General features: G+C 38.4%; 2 protein-coding genes and 1 long non-coding RNA gene across 15 annotated transcripts in view; 2 read left to right on the top strand and 1 right to left on the bottom strand.

Annotated features, from left to right (window-relative positions):
- The window catches only part of PRKN (parkin RBR E3 ubiquitin protein ligase), a 709059-nt gene extending 700276 nt beyond the window's left edge, over positions 1 to 8783 (bottom strand). For all 6 annotated transcript variants that reach the window (XM_030269580.4, XM_030269582.4, XM_030269584.4 and 3 more), the window contains exon 1: positions 8650 to 8783. In XM_030269580.4, coding sequence (XP_030125440.3) covers positions 8650 to 8656 — 7 coding nt within the window. In that variant the 5' untranslated portion in view covers positions 8657 to 8783. The remainder of the gene's footprint in view (positions 1 to 8649) is intronic.
- A 57-nt stretch (positions 8784 to 8840) lies between these two features.
- PACRG (parkin coregulated) overlaps positions 8841 to 13062 on the top strand; it is a 228822-nt gene continuing 224600 nt past the window's right edge. For 5 of the 8 annotated variants that reach the window (XM_072926059.1, XM_072926062.1, XM_072926056.1 and 2 more), the window contains exons 1-2: positions 8841 to 8982; positions 9424 to 9609. In XM_072926059.1, the coding sequence (XP_072782160.1) occupies positions 9472 to 9609 (138 nt within the window). In that variant the 5' untranslated portion in view covers positions 8841 to 8982; positions 9424 to 9471. Of the gene's footprint in view, positions 8983 to 9023; positions 9206 to 9423; positions 9621 to 13062 lie in introns of those variants that run through there. The other 3 variants (XM_072926057.1, XM_072926058.1, XM_072926061.1) reach the window with 3 other exon arrangements.
- LOC140683519 (uncharacterized) overlaps positions 9627 to 13062 on the top strand; it is a 47528-nt gene continuing 44092 nt past the window's right edge. Inside the window, exon 1 of the long non-coding RNA XR_012054707.1 lies at positions 9627 to 11248. This is a non-coding gene — a long non-coding RNA (uncharacterized lncRNA). The remainder of the gene's footprint in view (positions 11249 to 13062) is intronic.

Genomic DNA, 13062 nt, shown 5'->3' with positions numbered 1-13062 from the left:
AGCGTAAAGGTTAGCCTGTAGATTCATACAGCTTGAAGAAAAAATATAAAGCAAGTCAACAAACACCAGGGCCTTGTGAGACCTAATAGACACAGTGTTTTTGTTCAGGATCATTAAGATAATGTCTCCTGTTCTTAAAAGACCCCATATTTTCCAGATGAACTACAAAAGACAAGGAAGAACTACACATGAGGTATAGTTCTACAGTAACAGGTTTTGATGACTTCTTGTACATCTGACTAAGTATTTTTAAAGTACTTTTTAAAGGGTTTTTTGGTTGGTTTATTTTTTTGTGAGTTTTTTATTTTTTTGTGTTTGGGGTTTGTTGTTATTGTTGTGCCAGCATCTTAGATTGTAGCCCAGAACTGTTCCTGGAAGTAAACAGCTTTTTCAATACAAGCTATACCCATTTCATCACAACAACAAATTCACTCTTAAAAAAAGATAACAGGCAATAACAGCAATATTTTGTAAACAAAGTAGCTTAGACACAAATTGGACCCATTACTTCTGAGAAACAGGGTCAGTTATCATAGAGACAAGCTCATGCTTCAATTACTCCAATGCAGTTTGCCAAGTAGAGGTACCTACCACAAAAAATTTACTGTTAAAATGGCAATATATGTTTGTGGGGAGTTTTTTTGTTTGTTTGTTTTTGCTTGGTTTTTTTTTTAATCTTACTCTCAGATTAAACACTGCTCTAAGTTCTCTATTCTTATTCAGGAACTGGTCTATACCAGACTTAAGAAATTCTACTTACACTTTGACTTTGTCCTACCATGTTTCTTCAATCACCCAGAAAGCAGATTGGAATGACATTGATATGACTGGATAAAAGAAAATCAAATTTTTTTTAACATTTAGTTTCAGTAATCTAATTATGAAGTTTTTAGTAATAGCATAATTACTTTGAAGTTCTGACCAAATGTTTCCACTGAGAGTATTCCACAGAGGACACTATATCAGAAAAGGGAAAAAATGTAAACATAAATGTACCAAAAATATTTCAGCTCATCAAAAAAAAAAAAAAATTGAAAGGAGAACCATATTCCAGAGATTTAATATTATGTCCAATATGAAACTTTTGTTTGCATCATGCACAATCCTTTAGTTTAATACCAATGAAGAAAATGGAAAATAATTTTTCCATGACATCAAAGCACATTACCAAAATGCTACTGGATTGGCACACTTAAAGAAATGAAAATACACATGTACAATTACTATAGCAAAAAGCAGCTGAACACCATTCCTTGAACTTGGAAGGTCTAAATGTTTCTGCTGATGGAAAGGATGTTTTAGAGAAATGGCTCTCACAATGGGTCTAAAAAAGCCCAGGCATCTCAGTATTTTTGTGATTCTTTCTCTTGTGAATTTAGCTAAATATCCTTAGCTCCATACACTGCAAGTTATTAAAGCTGAAGTATTAGATCTGACACAAGACATTTCTATCGGCTAAATTTAATAAAAATTTTTAAAAAAGGAATCAATGAACTAAGAGGGGAAATTCACCACTGAGCTAAGACATTTAGAAATGTTAAATGAAAGATATAGAAAACAGCACCACAGACAGGAAGACACTGGGGAAAAAAAAAAAACAACACCAAACAAATAAAAAGTAGGGGAATTACATCATAATATAGAAAAGCTTTAATTTTAGCAAAACAATACTCACACTGATTATCACAACAGTGGTGAACAAAGCAAGTAGATTTTTGTTATAGGAAAGTCAATTTTGCTTTTTTTGTTTGTGTTTTTACGTATCACAAACAATTTACAAATACAAATGAATTTGCTTCAGTGTCATCAACAGCAAGCTTAGTGCACAAGCCTACTTTTACATAATACACAAAACCCCATTCTAAGCAGATAAACTAAAGCAAAGGAGGATGTCCAGCTTTTGTGGCAAAAATTGCATTGTTAATACCACCTTCACTAAAAACAGCAGAACCAACAGCTTTTGATTGCAACTGCTCTCTAAAAAGCTGTACTTTCACACATTAATACATTATTTCTACACATTAATACATTATAACCTTGCTGTCCTTCAAACTGCTATGTAATGACAAGCTCTTTCCTCAGTTAGGATCTTCCTTCATCATTATCAGCTTCTGAAATTCTTAAACAATAAATCAACTTCTTAATGCTTTTCTTTTTTCTTTCCTTAGCTGAGAGGTTTAGGCTTAGAGCTTTGAGGTAAAAAAAACCTGTGCCCCCCAAATCATAAGAGAATGTCAAAAGAAGAATAAAACCCATGGAATAAAACAAAGAACAAACAACATTTTTCTTGTTTTCTTACCAACAGATCTATGCTATAGGGACAAATAATGAAAGAACTTTTGACATATTCAGAAAATAAACACACAATCCCATAGGTCAGATTTCCAAAACTTTCAAAGGTTAAAAAGGGAAAACATTAATAGCAAGGCACTTGTTGAAAATGTTCATTTAGCAACCACCTTCCTTTCATCATTTCAACTTAGCTCAAACCAGCCAAGAATAGAAAATCAAGTCTTCCTCAACAATCAGAACAGGAATACAGCCAAGAAGTACGGTAAAAACCACAGGATCCAGACAATTTATTTTGGACATCTGTTATGGGCAATGACCCATCATACTTTTTAGATATATCCATGTCATTGTTTTCCCTCTTTCAAAGGTAAATGGAGAAGAATACTGACATAATATAATATAAATTCAGAGGTCATCAGAGGGCATGAAAGCTTTTGAACAGTTCTAGAGCCAGAGTTTTAATATTTCCATCATTGAAATTACTAGTGTGAATAGACGTGTTATATTCTATAGACAGCCTCAAATAGTTCTGAGGTCCAAGAGTGAGCTTCTGCCTTTAAAAAAAAACCAAAACAAAACAAAAAAACCCACCTACTTAGAAATAAAAAACAGGAATACAGTTAGCAGAGTTAATTTCTCTGAAGCATAGAATTTATGATGCCACTGTTTTGGAAGGCATTGTGATATATAGAGAATAAATTGCTGATAATTTTGTGGCTTATCCATTATAGGCATGTAGCCACTGTAAAAAAGACACCACATAAAGCTACCATGTGTACTTAATGCACCATAATTGTGCCAAGTTATTTATGCAATCTTTTGTCTGAATTAATGAGAAAACATTAATAAGACTGCCTTGTTCAAGAAAAGATGCATGTTTTACCAGCACCAATACCAGCTACCACTGTACAAATTGCTTAAGGGCATGAAATAAAAGACAGCTTCATGATTACATCTTCATTGATTTCTACCCTTAAGATTGCTATCATCAAATTTAATATTTGAGTGATAGCTGGAGAACTGAAATGATACTTTGTCTCTTGTAATTTTAAGAGAATTTGTAATATCATGGCAGACATTTCAGTTATTTCCACATGCCTCAAAAAACAACTTTTCCTGTTACAGCTTTAACAACACTAATGTAGATATGAACATGCTAATTAAGAAAAGTGATTCAACACAAGAGCTACTGCTTAAAAGTCAGTTTAGCACAATCAGCCAAGTTTCAGTCTGCTTCAAAAAGTGCACAATAATTTCTTCTCCATCTTGTCCAGACTGAACAGGCAAAAGGGTACTGATGCATTTTCTACATCAGATAAACTGGATAGATTTTTATCCTTACTTTGTAAGGTCATCCATTGTTCCACTCCTTTAGCACTGATCAAAATACAGAAGGACTTAAAAAGGCCTGAACTACAACATTTGGAAACCGAAAAATTGTAAAAATATTGTAGATTTTAAAGGACATAATTTAACATATTAAAATTTAGTTACTTAATGATTAGAAGTCATCATAAAGCACAAACATTTGCAAGGTGCCCCACCCACACTGTAGTTCAGAAGGAAGAAATCAGGTTGTGAAATAACTGACAATTATATAAATAAAGCTTGCCAATGAATTATCTCCAAACTAGTCTTTGTAGTGGCTTTCTGTGAATTCTGGCTACATAGCTGCCCATTCTTACATTACTGTTTTTTCTATTTTTAACAGAAAAACTTCATACATCACTGGCTGCATTCTATGTTACAAGTTGATTTAAAGTCCAACAATACTTATATACAGTACATAGCAACAACAACAATTGATTGAAAATAATGAATTTATCTATTTTACATAAACCTGTCTGGCAAAGCAAGAAACTTTCCACTAATAGTTTTATTCTCCCTTGGGTTTTTCCTAAATATAGTAACTTGGAAAACCTGCACCATTCTCAATATCACTTTTTGCTGTGGCCTGACCATTTACGTAACAGAGTTCCATGATACAGGGTGTGGTAGGCCAATTAACTTATTTCAGTAAATGGGGATACATGTGTTTCCAGTTAAGAAAACTACCTCTTGAGGCAATGATACCACAATAGAATATAATGTCTTCAGCTTTAAACATATCTAGAAAAGACATTCTTTACTTTGGCAAGGAATTCTTAAGCAGTAGTGTTTGCTGTTATGCTTTCCAAAATATTTTTTTCAATTTCCATATTTTGTTAGCAAAGGCCTTTTTCTAGATGTTTCTCAAAATAAGTGGAATTTGAAACTCTCAACTTTATTCTCGCATCACACAGATATGCTGGATCAAAGCATTGGGCAATGGATACTTTATTTACACATTGCATGCAAGTAAGCATGGGCCATAACTTAAAGATATTGCCAGATCAATTTTCTTTAGGACCTTATCTGAAAAACTCAAAACACTGCATCAGAATATCCTTAGCCCCTACTTAGTCTCCAGTGTCTTGATATTGTAATACTGTTATTTTGCAGTCATTAAAAAAAAAAAATCTACCAAAAAAAGCAAAAAAACACACCCCACTCTTTCTCTCCCTTACTACATGTCTTTCAAAAAGAAATTCAAGAAAAACATCTTCTCATCTCCCTTAATGGAAACAAAATCCAGCATGCTTATGTGTATGTAACAAAATTCAGCTGTCTTTTGAAGATATCCTACTTCAAATGATACTAACTTTATAACACCTTGCTGACAGAGTAATAATAAAGCATTTTGTAGGAAAATAATCGTTAATATATAATTCCAGTAAAACACAAAGTGTTTCATGGTGCAATTCTGTACATGCAGTCCAATACAGTGGCGGAAAGGAAGAAGACTCAAAACAAACTGAGCAAAACAGGTAATGTATTTTAAATGCAAGTAGCCTTTGATATTCCAAGGTTTAGGTTTTGTTTAATCAAACTATCAGCCAGATTATTCCACATGTTCGTGAACTACAACTGGAGCTTATAACTCCAGTCTTGTAGTTGAACTATCCATAGCATTAGAACACCAAAATGCCAACAGAAGAAGAAAACTTCAGATAATACAAAAAGGTACTTTGCATACCAAAATTGCAGTATGAAATCAAAATATCTAAGTAGAAAACTAAACTACTTTTCCTTTTGTTGCTACACTAGTACCATTATTATAATAGTATCATGTATATAAATATATTCAGGGAAATTCTGAAAGGGTTTATTCTTATTTTATTTCCTCAAGGTTATTTTCATACCAATGAGAAATATTTATGCAGAAAGTAGATTACCAACACACTGAAAAAGGTTGCAACACAGAGGAGTGATCGGTCATCCAGATAGCTAAAACTTTCACCTAGGCTCCCATTATCCCCTAACTGGATTACTGCTGGATGAATCATATTTCACTGTCAAAGCCCTTCGCAACCTGTTGCTATTACTACATTCATCTTCCATTCGCCACAGAAATGCTGAACTGCCACTGTTAACTATATAGAGTCGACCTTCTACATTTTTAAAACAGTTTAGGGCCTTCTCCTGGCTTTTTTGCTCTTTGGGAGATTTTCTGAAAAATTTCACAAAGCTGTCCCAGCATCTTCCTTCAAAATCAGTTTTATTTTTTTATTTTTCCCCACAGAACAGGTGTTCAAGAATGTGACATTATTGCCAGAGCTGTTGACTAAGAAATAGATCAGCCAATCCAACTGCAGGTTGTCACTTCCATTCCACTAACAATAGGTTTTAGCTGATCCAATGGTAAGCAAATAAATAAAATAAAGAATAAACTTTAAAACCCCACCTCAAAAAACTCCCCAGACCTACCAAGCCCCTAAGCAGAGGTAATGCAAGCTATGTCACTTAACTAGCTCAGTCCGGATTCAAATTACACTTTAAGGAACATGAATGTGCATAAGTCTACATGACCTGGTCTGTGAGAAATGAAGAGAAAAAAGAAAGATAGAAAATAAAAAATCAGTTAAAGGAATTATCATGTGTATATTATGGCATCAAATTATGAGGATGTAAGACATTTCTAGAGATATAAAACTGTGAAACATTTTGGAAAATATACTATGTATTTTATAGGAAAATTCTTTTAAATAGTCAAGTTAAAAAAATGGGTAGATTATTTACTCACCCTTGCCTTCCTTCCCCCAGTTTTTGCTATGGCATTCCCAGCTTGCAAATGTTTAGAGGAGAGTTTTCAGAAAGTCTCAAAGCAGAATACTGGACTAGGTCTCCACATCACATACTTTGAAGATAATTCTTTTTTGGGGGGTGAGTGGGGGAGGGTGTCATGATTTTTGGGGTGTGGGGAGGGTGGGATAGAGTTAATTTGACTTAGAAGCTGGTACAATGCTGCATCTTGAATTTAGTTTGAGAATAATGTTGGTAACACACTGGTGTTTCAGTTGTTGCTAAATAGTGCTTAGCCCAAATCAAGGACTTTTCAGTTTTCCATGCTCTGTCAGTGAGGAGGTGCATAAGAAGCTGGAAGAGTGTGGCCAGGAGACAGCTGACTCAAACTAGCACAGGGACATTCCACACCAATAGATAAATTCGTGGGAGTTCGTCTGAGGATGGGCTGGGCATTGGTCAGTGGCCAGTGTGCAATTTTATTCTGCATCCCTTGTTCCTCCAGTTTTATTCTTCTCTCTCCATTTCATTACTATTATCTTAATCATTAGCATTATCGGTATTTTTATTACTCTGATTCAATTATTAAACTGTTCTTATTTTGCCTGCAATTCTCCTCCCCACCCTACTGCTAGGCAGGGGAGGAGGGCGTGAGCCAGTGGCTGTGTGCTACTTAGTTGCCAACTGGGGTTAAACCAGGGCAGGTTGCAACTCGTGTAAAGCTGTGTTTTTAAATATGCAACTAATTGGTCTGTACATTTCATAATCAATATTCACAAACGTTTCCATCTGCCACAGTGAAAATAAAATTATCATTCCTCAGTCATAGAACATTTATATTCATGAGCAGTAAGTAAATATTTAGATTTCAGTGTGAAGCCAGAGGCATCAGCAATGTAAGCACATGGGCAGTCCCTTAGGTACACTCAACTTTTCTGAAGCATTCAAAAAACAAACACACGCTGCAGTTCTGCAAACACATGTATTTTATATACTACAGCAATACATCACATCAGCAGAACATTGCAAAAGAAAAACATTGGAATACCTGACCCTCTGTGCTTTCCTTAAGCCAAGCCTTCAATTTAAAATGTTCTCTACTACATAAGAAAAAAGTAGCTCAAATGACAAAGTCCAGTAAGAAAAATTCCATAATTAGGAAGGGATCATTTGCATTAATATGCATACAGAGTGAAATTACTGGGTAACATTATTTTTAGCTTTAGCAAAGGTGAAAGAACATTAGCTATACACATGCAATCATATTTTCACTGCTAAGAAAAAAATGAATGCTTGAAAGACCCAAAGCATTCTTGGAAACTTCTGAGATGTTCCATTTAAAAACAATAAATATTTTCACAACTAAATGCGGAGTTTTCAACTTGATCAGATCTTAAGTACACAGCAACCATGACACCAATACTGAGGAAACAGCAAGCCTGAGGACAGCAAGGAGTTGCTAAAATGCATGTGTGCATCCACTAATTTTATAGGTTTTTCTTTAAATAATTCTCAAAACTGCGAAAGTCATAGATGAAATGCATAATAAATAGGAAGGCTACAAAACAGATCCTGTAATTTTGAACTTTCCAGGTATGGATTAATCGTTCAAGGAAGCGAAGAAAACCCACTGCTGAAAGAACCAAGACACGCTTCACACCAGCACTGGATGGGTACAGAAAGCAACTCAAGGTCCAAAGGGTCACACTCCCAGCACCATGAGGTGTTGAAAGTTTCTTCTTTTCCAGGTCGCCACCAGGTACCACGCCAGACTAACACGTATATATGCTGGCAAGGCCAAAAAAAGTTCGTAGATCGCACAAACCTTGCCGAGAAGCACTTACAATCGATATATCGAGAAGGAATAAAAAGCGATTTAAAAATGACCTCAGTCACAAGGACTGGCCAGACCTTTTCTCCCTCTCCCACGGGGGTAACACAGGAGGGCAGTGACCCCTCTCTCTGCCCCGCCGCGGTTTAACCAGCGGGCGCAGAGCGAGGGCGGCCCCAGCCCGCCCCGCCGCGGGTCCGAGCCGCCCTTGCCCTGCCGAGGCACTAGGGGAGGCGCGCGGGTACCAAGGGGAAGCGAAGGGAGCCGGGCCAGCCCCCGCCGCTCCCAGGGCCGCAGACGCGACAGCAGAGACCACAACAGCAGCGGCCGCGTCGGCAACGGCGAGGAGGGCGGAAGGGAAGGGGCGGGGAGGAAAGGGCGGACCCGCATCCGGGCGCGCCCCGCTCCCCGACGCGCTCACTCACCGATCATGGAGGCGGCGTCGACCCCGCGCGAGGAGAGGAGCGAGACGTGCGCACGCGCGCACGTGCCGGCCGCGCCCGCCGCTCCAGCGCTGCTCCTGTAGCCGCCCTGGGGGAGGGTCGCGCGACTGCGGGCGTGTTGGGCCGGCCCTGAACGCGCATGCGCCTCGGTGGCGGAGGTGGAGGCGCGCGCTGGGCTCTCTGGGTAGCGTAGTTCCTGGGCAGCTCACACCTGCACACGCTCTTCTCACGTTATCGCCTCGCGTTTCCGCCACACACCGCTAATGACTTTCTCGTTAATTGCTGTCCGCCGCCCCGGTGCACGGTGCAACGGGGGTAGGTACAGCTGTCCGGGACCGGGCGGTGCCGACGGGGCTATTTGTGATTCCCCACCCGCTTCCCTCAGGGTTGTTGACGCGTTGCCTGGCAACGGTGGCGTGTCCGGGGGACGGCGCGTTGCGGCAGGTGCCGAACGGAGCTCGGCAGGGCCGGGGCCGGCGGGGACACCGCGGCGGGCGGGAGGGCGGGGGCGAGGACCCCCGGGGAACAAGGACATCAGGTGGTGAAGGGCTGGACACGGCGGAGTGCGGGGGACGAGCTGGGATGATGCAGAAGGGGACTGGGGGAGAGGGGCAGGCAAAAGGGGTCTGTGAGGGCTAGGGAATGCGCGGGACGGGTGTGTGAGGCTGCCGCTGGTTGCGGAGGGAGAGAAGCTGGACCTGCTGCCTGCTCTAACTCGTTGGGCACGGGACGCTGATGGTCGCTTGTTTTTTCCAGTCCGTAACTTGCATCTGGTCCGTCGTGGGCGCCGGTGAGGAGATTGTAATGGAGGAGGGGCGCCCGGGTCCCTCAAAATCGGCCGGTGACAGGCGGCCCCAGCAGCAGGAGAAGAAGGACAAGCAGCAAAACAAGCAGCAGGCCTGCGAGGGTTTCAGTATTAGAGCCATGATGGAAAACAGCGTGGTATGTTTGCTGTAAGCATAGAGGTGATACTAATTAACTCAATTTGTCCAAGAAGCATAGCAAGTTAGAGCTGTGGATATAGCGTGGCAGGAAGGTGTGCAAGTTTCTAATACTTTGTCTGGAGTTTCCTGGTCGCTGAAATTACCCTGAGACTTCGCAGAAGTATTACTGCAAGTCGTGATGCTTTCACCAAGTGCTTTATTTTGCTGCCACTTTTTTTTTTTTTTTTTTTTTTTTTTTGTATGGTTTTTTATTGGCAGTGCACATCCTGTTAAACTGCCAGCCTATGGAATTGTGTGTGAGGCTTACTGCCTCCCACTTAGCAAAATGCTGTCCAGTAGTCCAGTATTTCTCAAAAGTTTTCATACACAGGCATAGTATATAAAATTGATATGAATGTCACATAGATCTGGAAAGAAAATCTGGAAAATAGATTAATTGATTTTTTTAAACAAGCTTGGAAAATAACAAAAAGCTTCTACAGCATCTAGGAGAATACTAAACAAACAAACATTAGTTCTCCAACTTGTAGTTCAAAGACAGAGAAATTGATCCAACAAGTAACAGTCACAATTTCTAATGAACTTGGAAGCTTGGGAGTTAAAATAGTGGTATAAAGGCCCTTCAAATCTCTTTATACTGTTTTATTTGTCTACCTTTATCAGAATTTAGGCGTTAAAAGCTTTAACTAGTACAGAGTACAAATGTTCAACATGTGAGTGGATGAGGTAATATTACCACACATCTCTGCCTAAGCTCCTGAATTGTATTCTTCATTTGGACACAGTTCAAGGTGTTAGCAAAGGCTTGAGTCCTCAAGGGTTTTTTTAAATCCATAGAGTGTTCTGACAGCTGTTATGAAATACATTATTTCCCTTTGTTTTGCTGAAATAGTCTTCCTGGAGCAGTCTCTCTGATCTTGTTATCAAGATGTTATGTTATCAAGAAGATGTTAGCAAGAACATCCTCTTAAAAACTCAAACAAGCATGTCTTTAAAGAAATTTTAAATAGAGTGAAAGTTGTGTACTTGGAAAACTTTCTCCTATTTAGTAAAACTGCAACATATTTCACCTTACTTGGAAAAACACAAGGTGAATACGGCCAAATAATCTCTTTGTTTTAAAGATTGTTTGGTTTGTTTATTTTTATTGTAGAGATGCATGGAGTGAACTGTAATACTTCAGCAACCTTTAGGATTCATTTTTAAAATATGTTTCCTGTTCTCCGGAGAAAATTCAAGTAATGGATATTTGCATGTGGTTGTTTACACCTAGATATGTAAAAGACTATTTTGTCTAGAAGAATCGGCAGTTTCAGTGGAGTTTGAGAAACACATATTTAATTTATAAAAAGGAGCTGTGACTTGTGAACATAACTAACTATGAGTTTAATCAGAATTCAGGTTTCCTTTTAAATATTTATAGAGTATTAATTTTATGGGTGCATTTCTGACTTCCTAAACATGAACAGACCATTAAATCATGTGATACTGTTGTTAAGGAACTGCCTACAGGTAAATCTGCTGCCTTTGCAGCTACTCACAGAATAACAGAAATTATTTTCTTTGGCATGGACATCTGGAAATCATCTAAGCCAACTTTCTACTTGAAGTGGGCCTGTCACCAGCACCCAGATCAGGTCAGTGAGGATTTTCCTAGCTAAACTGTGAAACTCCCCAACATCAGGGATTGCCTGACCTCTCTGAGCAGCCTGTTTCATTTCTGCCCTGCTCATCTGCCTCCTTGCCTGCCCTCCCAGCGTGTCAGAGCTCAGGTTTACAGTATTCTGACCTGCTGCACATGTTCTACTCATAACTGGTTGGAAGCGCTGAAATTCTTAGTGGTCTTGAGAGATTCATAGTGCCAGGGCTATGTTTTTCAAGAGCTCCATCTGCGGTCAGGCAGCCACCAGAATAATTTCCAGTCAGTGTGCAAAAAAAGGAATATCTCATAGCCACACTCTTTGTGCTGAAGTGGGAGTTTCTTTTTACTTTTCCAACTACTTTTTAAATGGAGCTTTAGATTTATTAAGTACTCACTTGTCAGAGGTTGACATCTTTGATGAAGTTCTCATGGAAGGCTTGGGAGTTAACTGGAGGGTTGAAAGCACAGCAGGAATATCTAGTTACGACATGGTAATTCTTTTTGTTAACAGCATGATAAGGCATAGGGTTAAACGTGTTTGGCATCTCCAGGTCAAATGAGGTATTGATTAATAGTCTTTAGTGCAAGCATGTAGTTAGTCTTAAACTCTTAGTGTAGATTACCATTATGCATATATGACTGTAAATATTGTAGTAAATGTTCCAGAATTCTTTTCCATTGCATGGGCAATGAGTGTTTTACTAAGCTGTTTTTCATGAATGTTCCTGAATAAAGTCTGCTTTCGTAATTAGTAGTAAGTACAGAAATTAAGTAGATACTGTATTTAAGACTTTTTTCAGCTCTTGCTAAATCAAACACTTGCTTAGTGAAATACAATGCTTAAATATTCACCTAAAAATGTTCCTGAACTGAATAAAGTGTTTAAGTTATTCCTAAACTTTAAATTTATATATAAGTTTAGATTAAAAGCAAGGTTCAATAAAGGTCTTCTATAATAACAAGATACATTACATTTTTATTGTTTTGTCCTCCGGTGGAATCAAGAATGTTATGTGCTCTTACTTCAGAGGTACTGCATGTAGAATTAGGAACACAATTAAAAATTAATGTAGAGACTAGTCGATATAGAAGTGTCTGAACATGAATGTGAGCAGCAGGAATATATCTCAGTTCATTTCTGATCCTCTCTAGATGATGTTTTCCTATTTTCTGCAACTGTAGAGAAGAGAATGAAGTGTTAGTGTCCCACTTTTCTGTAATGCACCAGTGGTAAAAGCACTTTTTCAAGGACAGGATTCATTTTAGTACTTAAAGGAAACAGTAGAATGATAATTCTCATCTATCTCCCAGTTTTTATAAGATTACTATTACATTCATGTGTTCCATGACATCAGTCAGAAATTGCCTTCAGGAACAGGCCACAGGGATAGAATGAGAGTGTTTACTAGATGGCATTAGAAAGGAATGGATGCTAAAAATTGCTTCTGGATTTCTAAAACCAAAGCAGCTATTCAGCCTTAGAGAATCTTAGCTATGTATAGGGCACAGCTTTCATCTCCTAAAAAAAGTGTAACTGCTCTTAAGCAGAAAAATGGTTATTTGTATTGCAGCTCTGGATTTTCATTCTTCTGTTCTACATTTAGGAATCTGCAGTCTATATGTATGGGGATGAGTTCTCAATGTTTGTACTTTAAACACTTCTCTCAAGCCATTTTCAGTAATGTGTTGTGAAGAGCTTTCTTACCCTTGACCATTTGAAAATAACTCATAGAAAAAGTTTCATTTTAACCATGATGTGATTTGTTTATGTTCTGAAATTTGTGATTTGTCATTATATTTATATTCATC

The sequence above is a fragment of the Taeniopygia guttata genome, chromosome 3, assembly GCF_048771995.1.
Source record: "Taeniopygia guttata chromosome 3, bTaeGut7.mat, whole genome shotgun sequence".
Taxonomy (NCBI): domain Eukaryota; kingdom Metazoa; phylum Chordata; class Aves; order Passeriformes; family Estrildidae; genus Taeniopygia; species Taeniopygia guttata.
Note: the sequence above shows the minus strand (reverse complement) of the source record. Positions and strands in the feature narration are given on the sequence as shown.